General features: G+C 31.8%; 4 protein-coding genes across 4 annotated transcripts; 2 read left to right on the top strand and 2 right to left on the bottom strand.

Annotated features, from left to right (window-relative positions):
• Positions 1 to 230: 230 nt before the first annotated feature.
• On the bottom strand, positions 231 to 3120 carry LOC100788229 (pentatricopeptide repeat-containing protein At5g50990). The gene is made up of 2 exons (XM_006586854.4): positions 2928 to 3120; positions 231 to 2812 (listed from the first exon to the last, which is right to left on the bottom strand). The coding sequence occupies exons 1-2, from the start codon at positions 3049 to 3051 to the stop codon at positions 1308 to 1310; spliced, it is 1629 nt and encodes a 542-aa protein (XP_006586917.1). The 5' UTR covers positions 3052 to 3120; the 3' UTR covers positions 231 to 1307.
• Positions 3121 to 4097: 977 nt separating this feature from the next.
• Positions 4098 to 6132, top strand: LOC100815498 (phylloplanin). Its single transcript, XM_003533265.5, has 2 exons — positions 4098 to 4361; positions 5659 to 6132. The coding sequence occupies exons 1-2, from the start codon at positions 4175 to 4177 to the stop codon at positions 5940 to 5942; spliced, it is 471 nt and encodes a 156-aa protein (XP_003533313.1). The 5' UTR covers positions 4098 to 4174; the 3' UTR covers positions 5943 to 6132.
• Positions 6133 to 8553: 2421 nt separating this feature from the next.
• Positions 8554 to 9801, top strand: LOC100813360 (late embryogenesis abundant protein Lea5). The gene is made up of 2 exons (XM_014761902.2): positions 8554 to 8743; positions 9332 to 9801. Exons 1-2 carry the CDS (start codon positions 8691 to 8693, stop codon positions 9570 to 9572), a joined length of 294 nt encoding a protein of 97 aa, XP_014617388.1. The 5' UTR covers positions 8554 to 8690; the 3' UTR covers positions 9573 to 9801.
• A 4161-nt stretch (positions 9802 to 13962) lies between these two features.
• LOC100810156 (uncharacterized protein DDB_G0271670) lies at positions 13963 to 15415 on the bottom strand. The gene has a single exon (XM_003533256.5). The coding sequence runs from the start codon at positions 15194 to 15196 to the stop codon at positions 14219 to 14221; it is 978 nt and encodes a 325-aa protein (XP_003533304.1). The 5' UTR covers positions 15197 to 15415; the 3' UTR covers positions 13963 to 14218.
• Positions 15416 to 16022: the final 607 nt, after the last annotated feature.

Here is a 16022-nt window from a genome sequence, read left to right as displayed (position 1 = left end):
AGTCAAAATTCAAATCATGAACCACTTAATTAAAAAATATAAACTGTTACCACTTGTATCAACCATTGTTGATATTAAAACTTTATTATGAGATAAAAGCTGCCACTTGGTATTAAAACTTTTTGGATTTAGTTCGGCATAGGAAGTTAGTCCAGGCTTGAGATTTGGAGAGTGATTTTCCAACCTTTTACCAAGCAAAGTGAATGCCACAATTTTTTTCACCTTAACACATGGTTGATTCGGCTCAAATATAGAGAAATGATCGTTTATTTTACAAAAGCTCTAATGAAGCTAACAAAATTAAAATATTAACCTTCTCCGAATTAAACCAAACACACAATGACCTAGCCTCAGTAGGAGACATTATCTTGTCACTCAATCAGACAAATAAGTAGACTGAGAAAGGCTTCCTCTTCTGTAATTAATTCATGTAACTTGATAAAGCATGCTAAAACTGCATACCTTATTTGCATTTAAAGGTACTTGATGAAACGGATACGTCAATAAACTTGTTTTTTTATGTAGCTTTCACATAATCATAACCAAGGCAGAACAGGAGGTGCCGTCATGATAAGCATTTGACCGAGTTATTACTGACTTCAAAGTCTCCTTTTAGCTTTCAATCATATACCAAGCAAAACCTTTCAAATGATCGGCACGAATGACAGGATAGCACTTGATACCATGATAATAAAAGAAACCTCAATTTTCAGTGTAAGAAGAAATAACAATTTTATGAATCCACAAGGAATTGATGAATGATGATCTAACAAATTTAAAAAAAAAAAAAAAAAGCTCCTAAGTTTGATTAAGAGTTATACTACATGCCATAAGCATTTGACTGAGTTATTACTGACTTCAAAGTCAGTGTTCTGTAAATATTTTCCGATTTTCTTTATTTTTTAATTCAACTAGGAGTTCTTCAGATTCCTAGTCCATTTGGAAGAGTAAAAACTGGTGGACGTCCCTTTCTCCTTTTTGGTCTGGATGCAGCCATTTTGTTTCCTTCTATGTTCACTACGAATCTACGATAGCTTCCATTAGGTATCCTTCTGGTTCACTTCTTGATGATCATACGGAGGGGCATTGTGAGAATTTTTTTACTTGTTCAAAGCTAAAAGGTATGCAAAAGACACAAGTGGATAGCATTTTGGTGTTTGTACTTCGTAGAGAGATCTGGCTCATACTTCGATGCATAAGGACTTGGTGTCCATCCCTTCACACACATCTTAGACAGTTTCTTCTCAATCAGTATGTGCATAAGCTAAGGGCCATTCAACAATGCAACCAAGAACTAATTCTCATGTCTACCAGTAGTCTTTGCAAGAGCAAACACCGCCTTCAAATTGGTGAAAACGGATCCGATCCCTCACGATTATCTTTCTGTTTAATATTTTTGACACGATTTTAATCCAATTATGACAATCTAAACAGATACGCAGGTTTTTGGAAATCCTGATTTTTGTTCCAGGGCTAGTTTTCAGGACCGCATAGGCCATGGCCAACTTCTCACTATGAAACATTAAATTTTCCTCCTTTTCCTCTTCGGAAACATCCATCAAAACCAGATCTGTCAAGGGTGTGAATCCCTCCAACTTGGCCCTTTGGATCAAACCTTCCAGCACTCTGTAAATTGATTTCATTTCAGGATGAGACTGATAAGCTGCATTGAATTGGTGAATGCCGTCCCCCAATTCAACCCAACTCTTACCACGGCTTTTCCGAACCCCTCTGGTTTTCATCATCCGTCTCACTCTCTCAGCACCATCCCAGTTGTTTAAAGAGCAATACATATTTGACAACAACACAAAGTCTCCACTCTCTAAGCGAGATATATTAGCAATGGCAACTTCACCAAGTTCTTTCTTTCTGTGGATTCTACAAGCACTCAAAAGTGCTCTCCAGATAACAATATCAGGCTCCATACGCATCTCCTTAATCACAGCATAGGCCTCTTCCATGAGCCCTGCTCGTCCCAAGAGATCAACCATGGTTCCATAATGCTCAAGCTGCGGCTGAATCATAAAGCGGTTCTGCATCATACCAAAATACTTGCGACCTTCTTCAACCAATCCACAGTGACTACAAGCAGTTAAAATCCCAATAAAAGTAATAGAATCCGGCAAAACATGCTCCATCTCCATCCTCGAAAACACCAAGGTCGCATCCATTGCAAGCCCATGAATTGCCAACCCACTAATCATAGCATTCCAAACTGACACATGATCACGCGCAACCTCTTCAAAAACCTGTCTTGAAACATCAATCCTACCACACTTAGCATACATGTCAATCAACGCAGCACTCAAAATATAATTCAGCTCAACCCTTTTCTCTACCATCAAACCATGCACCCACTTGGCATTGCCAAGAGCCCCAAGGCGTGCACATGCGGTAACCACCGAAGCAAAGGTGAACCCATCAGGTTCAACCTTGGCACTCAGCATCCTCCGGAAAATACTCAATGCATCGAAGAAGCGCAAGTTTCTTACATAACCTCCAATCATGGAGTTCCACGTGACCACATCTCTAACAGACATTTTGCCAAACACCTTCTTGGCAATGTCACATTGCCCACCTTTCACTAAACTCTCAATGACCAAATTCATGCTGAATAGGTCCAAAATCCTGGAGAAAACGTGAAGGGCAATGTGGGGTCGATGACATTGGGCATAGGTTGATATAAGAGATGCCACGAGAGAAGGGTAAGTTGCAAAGCCAAGTACAACAACTCTTGCATGGGTTTTAGTGGCGGTTTTTAAATCCGTAGAGACTCTACAGCGTTCGAGAACTCTGTGCAGTACAGTGGGATCTGGCAAAAGAACAAAAGTGAGGAAATGAAGTGTTTTGCAATGAAAAAGATTCAATTTTGTGTGCCCTTCACGTTCAAAATGTGAATTGAGAAAAACAGTGATTGTGTGTGGTACCTGTAGCTGGGAATGAATATGAGAGGGAATGGAAGGAAGGACGAACATTGGTCCATGATTTACCAAAACAACCAAACTTGTTAGCTCCATGTCTTAACCTTATCATCCTCGCATCGCATTTCATTCATCACGGCATAGTTAGTTACTTAATCTCTTGTTCGCTTCTTTTTTTTTTTTTTTTTTTTTCCTTCTTTTTGAAAAAGAAAAGGTAATAACCATTTTCGTCTCATATAAATTTTATTTTTTTATTATTGTGAGCTTTCACCAAAATAATTATTTATCCTTTAAAGTTGTTTCACCTTAAATAATGGTCCCAAGTATTAAATATCCTCCTCTGAAAAAATACTTGTGGTTGTACTAAAAAAATTGTCTTCTCTTACATCGTGTGTGTTTAATTTTAACTTTTTATTATTTTCAAATATTATTTCTTAATTTTAGTTTAAAATCTCATAATGTATCAAATTAAAATATCTTTATTTTTAGAAAAAAAATCATTTTAAAGTTATTGTAATCTTAATTAATTTAAACTTTAAATTTTAAGACTCTATAAAGACATTTTTTATTTTCAAATTCCCCCTCAATTTTAACAGTCACACTTTAATTTATTTTCATCTAATACTAATATTCAAAATTATTTTCTTTGATTAGTATTTTTTTTATAAATCTTATTTGAATCAAAGTATTCATACAATAAAGCAACAACTTACTATTCTTTTAAAAAATCTAAGCTAAATATCATCTCAGGCACTAGTGGACCAAATTAGATATGATGCGTAGTGTAATTTTACTCACTCCACTGAAAAAGGTGGAAACAAACAAAGGGTATGTGATATGATATGCGATATTGCGAATCATGATTGCATATCAAATTTTCAGTTAGTGGGAATTCACTGGACCTCTTCAAAAGATCACATATAGCTTGCACAAGGGAACACGGGTTGCTTCTTTTATGATACAAATGGTGCACACAGCATTGGCTTTATATAGAATCAACCGTTGACATTTCGGTATTGAAAGAATGCCAACTGTTAACAATGAAAATGAAAAAGAATATTATCAATTTGTAGTAAACCTCATGCTATATATATAGGTTATCACACGCATACGCAAATTCCATTTTGGTGGGGGGTAATAATGTTGAATCACGTAACTTGGCACTTCACTGTAGTATAAATTGTTCATCTACACATCTAACTTGTTGCAAGAAATACTTATACAACTTAAGATTATCCTATCTAAGAATCATCATGACCTTGAAATATTTTATCACATTTCTCCTAATTGCTGCAATGGCAATTAATATTCCACAAACCCTAGCTCAGCTTGGAATTCTCAGTGGTCTCCTTGGTTCGGTTAGTAATATTCAAGGAACTGTGTTTTGCACTTCCAAGGACAATATGGGAGTCAAAGGTGCCTCAGTCCCTGTTTTTCCAAGTAAGGCCACAATTCATTGTTATTTGCATTCATTTTGCAAAGTTATGACTTTTGCAAAATAAGAATTCACCTATCCCAATAACAAAAAAAACTTGACTTGTTTTTCAGGAAAATATATATTGTGAGGAGTTAAATGATATTTTAATTTTTTTTATTGTCAAATATTAGTTTGTTAGTTTTATTAAAATATTAGTGTAAGAATTTGAACATACCACTCTCGATCTCCTTTTTTTCTCCTTCACACTTAAGCCTCCTTTTCAAGCATTAAGCCAATCTTCTATTTCCAAATAATATTTTAGTTATGTGCATGCAACTATAACAAATATGTTATAACATTCAACTAAGAACTTGTCAACAAACGAGACAAAGTCACGTATATGATAAGATTCATGTTCAAGTCTTCATTTGCCTTTTTGTAATGAGATAAATATAAATTTTCTTTGAGTTCAAAGACTTTTTTTTTTTTTTTACCTTAGACCGGAAGATCAATTAATTTCTCTGATCTCCCTCTAAATTTATTTAACAAAAAAAAACATAACATATAAAATGTTCAAGTTTAACAAATATAATAAAACTTATTAGCAACTATACATTTAGAAACTAAATTGATATTATTAATATAACTACGTACCAATTATCACAATATGAAGCTATACAATTGTATAAATAATCATCAAAGTATTGATTTTTTTATTAAAACTAATTTTAAGTAAGTCTAAACAAACAAGTTATTAGGCTGGTTGCCTGGTTCTCGTGGTCTAACCAACAATCTGGTCTAGTCATAACAAATATGAAATTTGAAGTACCAATAATAAATTAAGTGCTAGTAATGGTGATAAATATTAAAAAAAAATATTTCAGAGAAAAAATAGTAAAACTCTTCCATCATATATAATCCTAAAGATGTGAGATGGATAAAAAAAAAATATTTTTTAAGCCTGAAATGGCTTCTTCAAATTTTTCATCAAGGTTGCCAACATACTGGTTTAATGATTGTAGTGTTTTGATTGTATAATGAACAAGAACAATGGATTTTGAAGAAATTAAGAGTTTAATGAAATATTCACAACTTGTCTTAGCATTGTAAAATGAATTATTGAGCAGTTACCTATAAAGGAATTATAGATATGTATGTGAGAACTTTTACTAGTCTTAGTCCTACTCAAATTAATGTGAACGAATCTTGCCTATTATACATGCAAGATACAATGCTTATTAATTCTTCCAAACATGTACAACACCCTTTATAGCTAGCTAGGTCTCATTAGTGATAATGCTATATATTATAATATTTCAGATGCTCAAGTGCAACTGGTTTGTGGAGGAAAGGAGCTTTCTAATGCTAAAACTAATGATGATGGAACATTTTCCATGATGATGGATCCATTGCTATTGGATCTTGCTTCACTTCTCAGTGGTTGCAACTTAGTGGTTGCCACTCCTCTCTCGAACTGCAATGCCAAGCTTCCTTCTACTGGGGGTCTCATTTCAACCCTAAACTTTGCTGGGATCACTAGTGTTGGCACTCAAACCATGGCTAACATCATTCCATCAGGGTTTCATTTCTTGCCATCCATTTAAGTATTACAAGATGGAAAAGATATATTTATAGCATGCATGACAAAATTATTATGAAATAAAGTCATGCAATGTCTTGTCTTATTATTGTACTACTTTAAATTGCCACGCCTGCTATATCTAAATTAATTGGCGTTTGGATAAATTAATAGATGTCATCCGTGTGACTATAATAAAAGTGTTTATGTTTTTACTCTTTTTTTTCCTTTTAGTTTCTCATCGTTCTATGTTGTTGATCCTAAACAGGAGAGCAAATCACATCAAATATATGACCAACAATGCACCACTCGACCTATTGAGAAAACGTGAAGTACACCAAATAAATAAATGAGAGAGTGAAATGCACACTCAATTTTGATCAAGAGAGGAAACAAATTTCATGGAATTTAGAAAAGTTGATATGACTTTGTACTAAAGAACCATGGAAGTTACTTAGTGTCTCATTTTCAAAGAGAAAGGATTCAAAAAATATATAATGAGTTGATTGCCTATGTTTGGAAAATCGTTTCCGAACCCCTGAACGTATAATACGTTGAATTCCAAAGATACAAAGGAATTGTTTCTTTAAACGTATGCTCAGTTAGTTTACAAAGAATACTAAAACATGCTCTTAGGCATTAGAGTTTTAATTATGATGTTTAGAAACACTTTTAAATTTAGAATAACTTTTTTAAGATTCAATTTTATGGATTATATTAAACTAAGACTAATGATTTTCAATTCCTAACTAATTAACTCCTACCACTCTTTGTTAATATTATTTGCTCCACAACACCATTATTAATTATTGTCACTATCATCCTTATGCATTACCATTGTCAGCATACCAATTCGTGCCTCCACCATCATTACTAATATTAGGGGCTGTCATCCCTTGCAAATATAATTTTACACATTAATCATTTGTAGAACATTTTTGATAAAGATCAATGTTTACTTAAGTCAATTACTCGAGCCAAATAAAATCATTACAGATATTAATTTTACTCTATGTTTATTAATATTTAACATATTTACATATTTAGAATTCCATCTAATTAGAGCTAGTTAAACTGAAACAATTCTGTGATTGTTCTGCTCATTCCATTATTAATTTGTAGAACCTAAACACTAAAAGTAATTTTTAATTAAAAATAAAAATTAAATTTTTTTATTATAATTTAAATTCATATATGCACCAAATGAATCCTATGATGTATGCGCAAATCAGTAAGGTGGCCCAATTACTTTTAATCCTTATCATGATTGCGCATATTGTTGAAGATTGATATGCAAACCAAATAAAAATCCACTTGTTATTATCGATCAACCATTACGAAATGACCACTGCAAATGTTAGTTGATATCAATATGATTTGCTGCTATGTACAAAGAAATTAAGAAAAATCTACCTAATTAGTGAGTTCCTGTTTTGCGGATAATTATTACCCGGACATTTAAATTTTATTAATATTTTAATTCTACCAAATGAAGGCTTAAAAAATAATGTAAAAGCTATTGTTGTTCAGTCTCCATGTTGTATGTTTATCAAATTAAGTGTGTGCATATAAGAAGAAGAAAAAAACGTGTAATGTTATACAAGTATTCCGAAATTTCTTGGCCATTTGGTTCAACGGCACACTAAAAAAACTCTTTTTATCCATTTTTGGACTGAATTATATTGTTTTTAAACCTTTTTTTTTTACAATATTTTCATAATATTATTTTTTTTCTCTCTATCGCTGTGGATCACATCAACCATCTTACATATTTTTTCCTCTTCTTTTCCTGTTTTTTTCTTTGTCATACAAAAAAAAAAGATTATATAAAACAATTTCACTCTGGGACTTGTCTCTCTTCAATGTACACAGTTTTAGTAGGCCTTTCGCACAGTAACAAAATCGATTTTTTTTTAATTGTTAATTTAAATTCTTGCTTTTCCGTCGAAGTGACGGGATGTTAATTTGCATAAAAAAGAGGGAAAAAAATACTAGTAGGAAGATCTGGTTCGATTTCCACATAATATATTATTGAAGAGAAACAAAGAGTTTTAAATGTAATTAAATTCTAATTGAGAATTAGACTCGATCAAAAGAACCATAGTAAAAATACTTTAGAATATTAGTAGGAAGCCTAAGACCCTAACAAACACATATTTGATTGAAATAACATTGGACTCAATTTTTTTTAAGAAAAATTTTAAGTTTAAATATTATAAATGAAATATTTAAACATGTTTTTTTTATGTGTAATATATTCATTTTTCAGTTTATTATCTAAAAAATATTTTTTTTTTATTTTACTGCTGGTAATTTTAACTTTGTATTTCTTTCCATCTATCTTTGTTTCTAAATTCAATTTTAGTATTTAACTTTTATAAAAGGTATCAATAATTAAAAAAAAATAATCTTTCATTGAATTGAATTTGCGAGATCCAACTCACCTAAAACAAAATAAAATTGTCGCCTTGTAATTTAAAAGAAAAAAAAATATTGTATCACAAAACAGTTGTTCTGTAAAAATAAAATAAAAAAATATTAAAAAAATCATCCATTAGAAAATGTTTACCATATTTTTAATTCTTAGACACCTTTAAAATATTGAACACAAAAAGTCTTATATAAAGAAGTGCCTCTCAAACCCCTAACGTGTGGTGCGCCTCCCCACAAATACACACAGAAAGTTGAGAGGTGGTGGTAGCTGCTGCGAAGCGTTCTGCAGCCAATAATAGCTTTCGCAGCAAAACCAACGATTCAAATTCAACCTCCTCAGATGGCACATTCTTTCTCGCCAGCCAAACGCGCCCTTGCCTTTGCCCTTCAACGGTTCTTTCCATTTCATCCTCATGCAAAACGCCCTTATTCTCTTTCTTGCATGCCACAATTTCACTAACATGTTATGTTCAGTTAGCATCACATGTCCCCCCTAATGATATTCTTTTTTTTATTATTATTTTGTTCTGGGTGATACCTGGGTTATTCGTTAACCACTGGATTTCTTCACATTTGAAATTTATACCGTTAGATTTCATCTTAAAATTAATTGACATTAAAATTATTCAACAGATGTATAAGCTGCACTCCGAGAAGTACCGGAGGACAAGGTCCCAGAATAACAGATATATAAGTTGTACTCCAAGGAGTGAGTAAGCAAATGTGGAACTTGGGTATCTCCGAACAACATGTATAAAATAAAGCTAGCAATTTACAAGTTTGTTAATTTATATATTTTTAAATTTGTCAAAAATATTTTAAAATGAAATAGGGAATTAATTTTCATCACCCACCACCACAATTGTTGTTCTTACTATATAATGCAATTAATTTGAGTGTAACATTTGTGTGGCATATGGTTTATATTTATAATTATAATATGTTTTGGTATATATATTCATGTGCTATGGTAATTTACAGACGAGGGTACGCAGCGGCGTCTGATGCTTCTCCTTCGATGAGAGGGGGATTGGATAGCATTAGTGTAATGGAGAAGGGTGTGACAAAAAACAGTTCGGGCCCATCGGGGACCTCATCAGCTTGGGCCCCGGACCCAATCACGGGTTACTACAGGCCCATCAATCACACCAATGAGATTGACCCGGTGGAGCTTCGAAAGATGCTGTTGAAACACAAAGTCAGATCATCACCATCCTCCTAGATGGACAAAGGGGCACCAACACCCACACCTTATTCCATCAAATCATGTTTATTTTGTTTTTGTTTTTGTTTTTTTTTGTGTGTGTGTGTGTGGTTTTATCTATCTATCTATCTTTATTTTCATTTTTTTTTTCTGAATTATCTATCAATATATCTCTTCGTATCTATCCTTGTCATACATGAGCAGTGAACAAAGAAACAAAATAGATTTGGTTTTTGTTTTGTGGTTATCTTTTCTTCTTCTTTTTTTACAATTATAAAACTAATGAGTCGTGGGCTTCTTCGTTTCTGTATCTTGTTTTTTGCGTTAGATTCTAGTGCATGGAGAATCTTAATCTATTTATCATCTACAAATTAATGTCTAGTGCAACATCTAAATTTGTGATCATGAGATCCTTTGGGCTTAGATTAGTCTTATTATTACCATAAATAAAAAGATTTAAGGGAGTTAGCTAAACATGGTGTAAGAGTTATTATAAATTTTATGATATTTATTTTTTATGGTTGCGAATAAAAAAAAAGTTTAGTACTAAAATTTTCAACTTCTAATTGCAATAAAATAGTCCTTATGGAACATTAGAAAATCAATTTAGTCCAAAACTATCATAATTATAAATTAATTATCAATTTAATCCAAAACTATCATAATTTAGTGCAAGATTACAAATTAATTTAGTAAAGAGAAAATGGCACTCTGCCTCATGAGTACTTGTACAGTTGTACGTGTGTATAAACTACTTAATACTTAATATATAGAATGTCATTTAATAACTCATTGTATGAAGACAGGGAAATCTCAGTGAGCTACTATTGATGAATGCGGTAATTAAATATCAAATAAGTTAACAAGAAATAAATGTTAAATGATTGGTAACTTATAGATTATTTTTTGCTTGGTTCCTATATATGGTCTCATTACAATTAACCGGTCCTGAGACCTTTCTTTGAATCCTGAATCCAGTGGATTCCAACCAATTTACTCTAACTTTCCCTATTAAAAACAATTTAACTAAGAACATTTGGACCTTTAAAGTACGAACTATAGAGTTTGAAAAGTCACGTTCTATTGAGCCCAATTTCCTAACGACAGCAGCCAGAAGGAAAAAGTACTGGGCCCAGTGGCCCGCAAACAATACTATAGTCATTCTAAATACATGATTTTAGAGATTAACCAACATCAAGCATCAAAACCAGCATTAAATCTTCTTTTATTACTATAACATAAGTATGTCTAATACGCATCATGGTTCCAAGCATAACCCTAATGCTGCTGCTGTACCACTTATGAATTATGATATACCCAGAGTCAACATTGGTAATAAACCAGGCATGGACAATTCCACTAAGTGTTCAATCTAATCATTTTCAGCAGAACACTGTCCAAAAGAAAATTGGAGAGTTGGATAAATTTAGCAATATAAACATAAAAAAATGGCTTAGATAGAAGGGTCACTGTTTTTAGCATTATAGATCATAGATTTAGTCGGTGCAAAATGTTTAAAACAAGATTCCAGGATACAAAAAATGCATGCGCATCTCATGTTATTTGATAATTGAAAAATAGTATAAATGAAGAATATTAAATAAATATGAGATATATAAATGACCATATATTAATATCATTATCCAAGATTATAACAAGAGTCCCAACAAAGGTTATTTAATTTATAAGTATTATATTCAGATCTCACAATGACATATACTTGAATTTAATTGAGGATCTATAAATTTCACTAAGCCTTAAAGCACATTCTAATTTTGATAAACTTCGGATATCTAAGTCACCTAATTTTATTTTATTTTATACATAAAAAGAAAAACATTATAACAACAGTGGTGAGGGCAGAAATTGCTATGGGCCTTGCTTTGAAGAAGCCATATGGGTGTGATTGAAGCAACTTTTCTCTGTCTTCTTCCATTTATGTACTTTTTCATCAAGGCAATTGTCTCTATCATAATTCCCCACATCTTATCTTCCCAGATATTCATTATATATTATCAATCAACATCACTGTTTTCCGTATCAATTTAAAAGAATTTATAATACTAAAATTAATAATATTTTCATTTTTTTCTTCTAAATGTTTACTTTTATTTTTTTATTTTTTTTTAATAATTTACACTTTAAAAAATAATTTAATACAAACAAAAACATCGTTGGAAAAACTAATTGAAAAGATATGTTGTAAAAGTAATCAATATAATTTGAAATGCCATTCATAAAAAAAGATACATCAATATCTTCAACTACATCAGTCAAATAATTAATTTTGAGATGTTTTCCATGCATGATTAAAATACTTTTTTAAATATTATAATTTAATTGTGTAAATTAAACATAAAGACTTTAAAAACATGTTTTTAGTTTCCTTTCAAAATATTAAAAATAATAACTTGCCAGACAAAATTCTAATAACAACCAAGGTTTGTTTTGAAGTTGAAAAATACTTCTTTTTTTTATCATTTTAACTAAAAATCAGGTTTTAATAAAAACTTATCAATAAAATTAATTTAACTTCATATTTCAATTCTATTATATTAACGATGGAAATCAATTTTAAAATAAATAAACCATGCATAAAAAATAATTAAAGAAGAAAACTTTTGATAAAACCAATCAAGTTTACATTCAGATGAATCAGATCCCTTTCACAGAATTCACAAATTCCTTTTCGTTCTTTGCATTCAGATCACCGAAAACTATGCTTTTTCTGTACAGCTGTGTAGATGGATAACTCGAGAGAAAATGTTCAAAAAATAAACAAATTGTAGAACTGCCACAAACCTATAATAAATGTTACAAACAGTAGTGAATGGAAGATCTTGTTGGTGAATGCAATCTTGGGACCACTAAGACTCCACCTCCAACCATGTTCATGCATTTGACTATTGAGGAAACTTTCATAAATATATAAAGAAAAAGTAATTATGAACTAAAATATGAAGAGAATAACAATCACGAGTCACATCCAAGGGGGAAAATCAACTGCTTTTGACATTGCTTATAATTAAGTTAACACAGAACACCCGTAACATGGTCATGAGTAATTCTATATATCTTCTCCGTTGTGCATATATTGCTCAAACACGTGAATGCACGTGAAATGTGATTGGATTGTACAGAAGTTATCAGAAATTACATATCTTTGCCATAGCATCATAGTGTTAACTGAATTACAAGATGGAAGCTATCAAGAATACAATTATACAACCAAGATATCAAGTAAAACTAACTACATGCTGACATATAGTAAAAATAATGATACTTCCTCCCGTGGTAGTCCTGATATTATATATAATTGTATAACACAAAAATTTAAAATAAAATATAATTTATAGATTTTTAACCTTTAAGGCATACACAAAAAATTATATTAAATATATAATAATTAATTATAAATGTTAAAAATACACAATAATACTATTTATTAATAATGACAAGTTACACTTAAAATAAAAAATGATAAATATTTTTTATTTTAAAAAAGTTGCATTGTATTGATTAAGCATTTACATTGATATTTCCTTCTATACTAACCTTTTATATTATTAATATTATTGATTTTGACTGCTTTTCTGATTCTTTGACCAAATTCTCTCCAAATCAGTTTTATATTTCATTTCAACCAGACATAACTAATGAGCACAAAAACAACACTTATAGTAATAAACATCCTTTCTCACTAAATTTTATTATTAACTAAATATGAAATCTTATTGATCTATTCAATAGAGTAGTTAAGACCGAATTTGTAATATCCAATAAATTTCATTTGTGAATAAAAAAATTATTAAAAAGACTATTCCTGTCCACAAACAAGAAACGTAACCACTGCACAAAAATAAATAGAGAAATTATAGGCATGAATAAATAAAGAAAGAAATTATAGGCATGAATAAATAAGAAAAATGTTGGAGATTAAAAAATTATAGGCATGAATGATTTCATGTGAACAATTCTTCGTGGTTGTATTGATTCTAGACAAATTTTATTTCACATTAGAGAAAAAAATTAGAATTAATTTTGAGTTTATAATTACTTTTGTGTTAAAACAACTTTAAATAATTTATGGATTAAATTTAAAATTTTACATGGCAACTTGTTTTATATTAACATTCAAATATAAATTATGTGACTTTAAAATTAATCTTACAAAATCAATTTTGTGAAGGTTCGTTTAAACAAGCTCTAAAAATGATAGTTTTTCTCGTGGGGTCTGCAGTACTCAAAGATGAGTTGTGTAAACAGTGATTTTACAGACACAAAATAAAAATATACTAAAATTAGATATATCTTTGCTATAGCAGTAGCACAAGTGTGAAATGCATTACGAGATAGAAGCCACAAAGATACAGCCAAAATGCCCAAGTAAAAAAAAAACCGCATTATATGGAGACTTTCTTTTTCAATTTCCTTCTCCATCCACTACATTTACAGTACCATAATAAAGGGTTTCAGAAGGGTATATTCCATAGGCAATATAGCCAATGATCATAATAACCCACCCATATAATAATAATAATAATAAACCACTATCATAAACAATGAAAAGAAAGAATGATGAAAGGAAACTGAAAGTAGTATTACATTATTATTATCAACGAAGATAAACAGAGCATAAGCCTCCGAAATAATAGTTTATGATTTTAGCCTCTAACAGTGAGCAAGGAAGGAATGGCTGATAAGTTATGCGTGTCGTTGTTCTTATCAGAAGCATCTCTCTTAGAAGACCCTTTTGTGGTGAATGCTTTCATAGGACTAGCAAAAGCCCAGCCCCAACTCCTTCCTCTGCCATCATCAACAGAAGATGAAACCCAAGAAGAAGAAGAAGAAGAAGAAGAAGAAGACGTTGTTGACGAAGACGAAGTCATAACGAAGCCACTGAATATTCCTCCACACCTCACTCTTTCCTTCATGCAATGGTTCATAGTATTAGCAATTACCTTAGGTTTTCCTCCTTCACGCTGAGACTCCACTCTCCGGAGGGTGCAATCGCTGAGGCCAGAAGAGATCCTATCGAAGAAATCACCGGAGAAGCTCCTGCTACCGCACCCAATAGATCTAGATCTCGAAACCTTGGAAGAAGAACTGAAACACGTGTCCTCTTCCATAACAATCACGTGATCACTCTTTTTTCCCAAGCACTTGTCTCTGTGCTTCCCATTTGAAGAAGAAGGATAGAGAAAAGACCAAAAGCCGTTTCTTTTTCTGGGACTAAAGTCCTCCTCCTCGAGAAACTGGTTGTTGTTCCTTCTGGGTGTGGCGGTGGACTTGCTGCGCTTGAAAATGATGTTTGTTGAAATAGAAGACGGTTTTTTGTTGTTGATGATGATGTTTTTCTTGGGTACGAGGAAAGGGAGGCGAGAGCGCGTGTAGTGGTCGTAGTCGTGGTCGTGGTCGGTTTTAACCGAGGAAGAAGAAGTGAAAGAAGGGGAAGAAGAAGAAGAAGAAGAAAAAGGAGGTGATGAAGTAGGGAAAGAAGAAGAGAGAAGGTTGCGGAGTTTATCTTGGAGACACAAGGCGCAGATCCCACCAGGGTTGTTGTTGTTGTTGTTTCTGTGAGGGTGGTTCATGCATTGCATTCCGTCGCTAATTTCGTTGTGGCGTGCTCCTACTCCTTCCATCTACGCTATAGCCACTCTTGATTCTGCTTCTGTGCTATTATTTTTTTGAAGGGAAGTGGAGTGGCAGATAGGTAATGAGAGAGATATGTAGGCGTGGAAGTGAAGTGGGAGACTCCCCAGAAGCACGTAGAACACTGACTTCCAAATGTATTAAATAAATTCAAGTGCACAATAAGAGACAACCCATGCCTGGCCCCTACGACTATCATAAATCTATTAAATACTACTACTACTACTACTTTATTTAATATTTATACATTCTTTTTTATAAAACAATTGTATGGAAAGATAAAAGAAACTAGAAACAGAAATATCTGATAAAAAAATTATAACAATGATGCAAAATACCCATCAAACTTATCATTATTTTTTATCTACAAAGCTTAAACTTGAAACCTAAGATAAACGAATATTATACTACTCCAATCAATAATTTATTTTATTTTATTTGCATGTAATCAAATAATTGATTCAAAGAGAAAAAATATGTATATATATTATGAAACATTATGAATGGTACGAGTCATACAGCTAGTTAATTAGAATATTAATGGTTAACATTGACCTCACTAACTGAGCTTATAAGTAGAGGCCTAAAAAGATTTAGATCAATTATGCTCAACCTAATAATGTGTTAAACAAGTTCAGGCTAGACTTGTAATTAAAATGTTGACCCACAAAATTCAGGATTTATTTAGTCCAATACTATTAATGGCACCTAAAAACTGCAACCAATAAAAGATTTGGGTCGACCTGCCCCACTTCACCACTCTACTGTCTACTCCTTATAAAATACTCCTATTAAAACAATTAATAATAAATATTA

Source organism: Glycine max, chromosome 9 (assembly GCF_000004515.6).
Source record: "Glycine max cultivar Williams 82 chromosome 9, Glycine_max_v4.0, whole genome shotgun sequence".
In the NCBI taxonomy this organism is placed as follows: Eukaryota; Viridiplantae; Streptophyta; class Magnoliopsida; order Fabales; family Fabaceae; genus Glycine; species Glycine max.
Note: the sequence above shows the minus strand (reverse complement) of the source record. Positions and strands in the feature narration are given on the sequence as shown.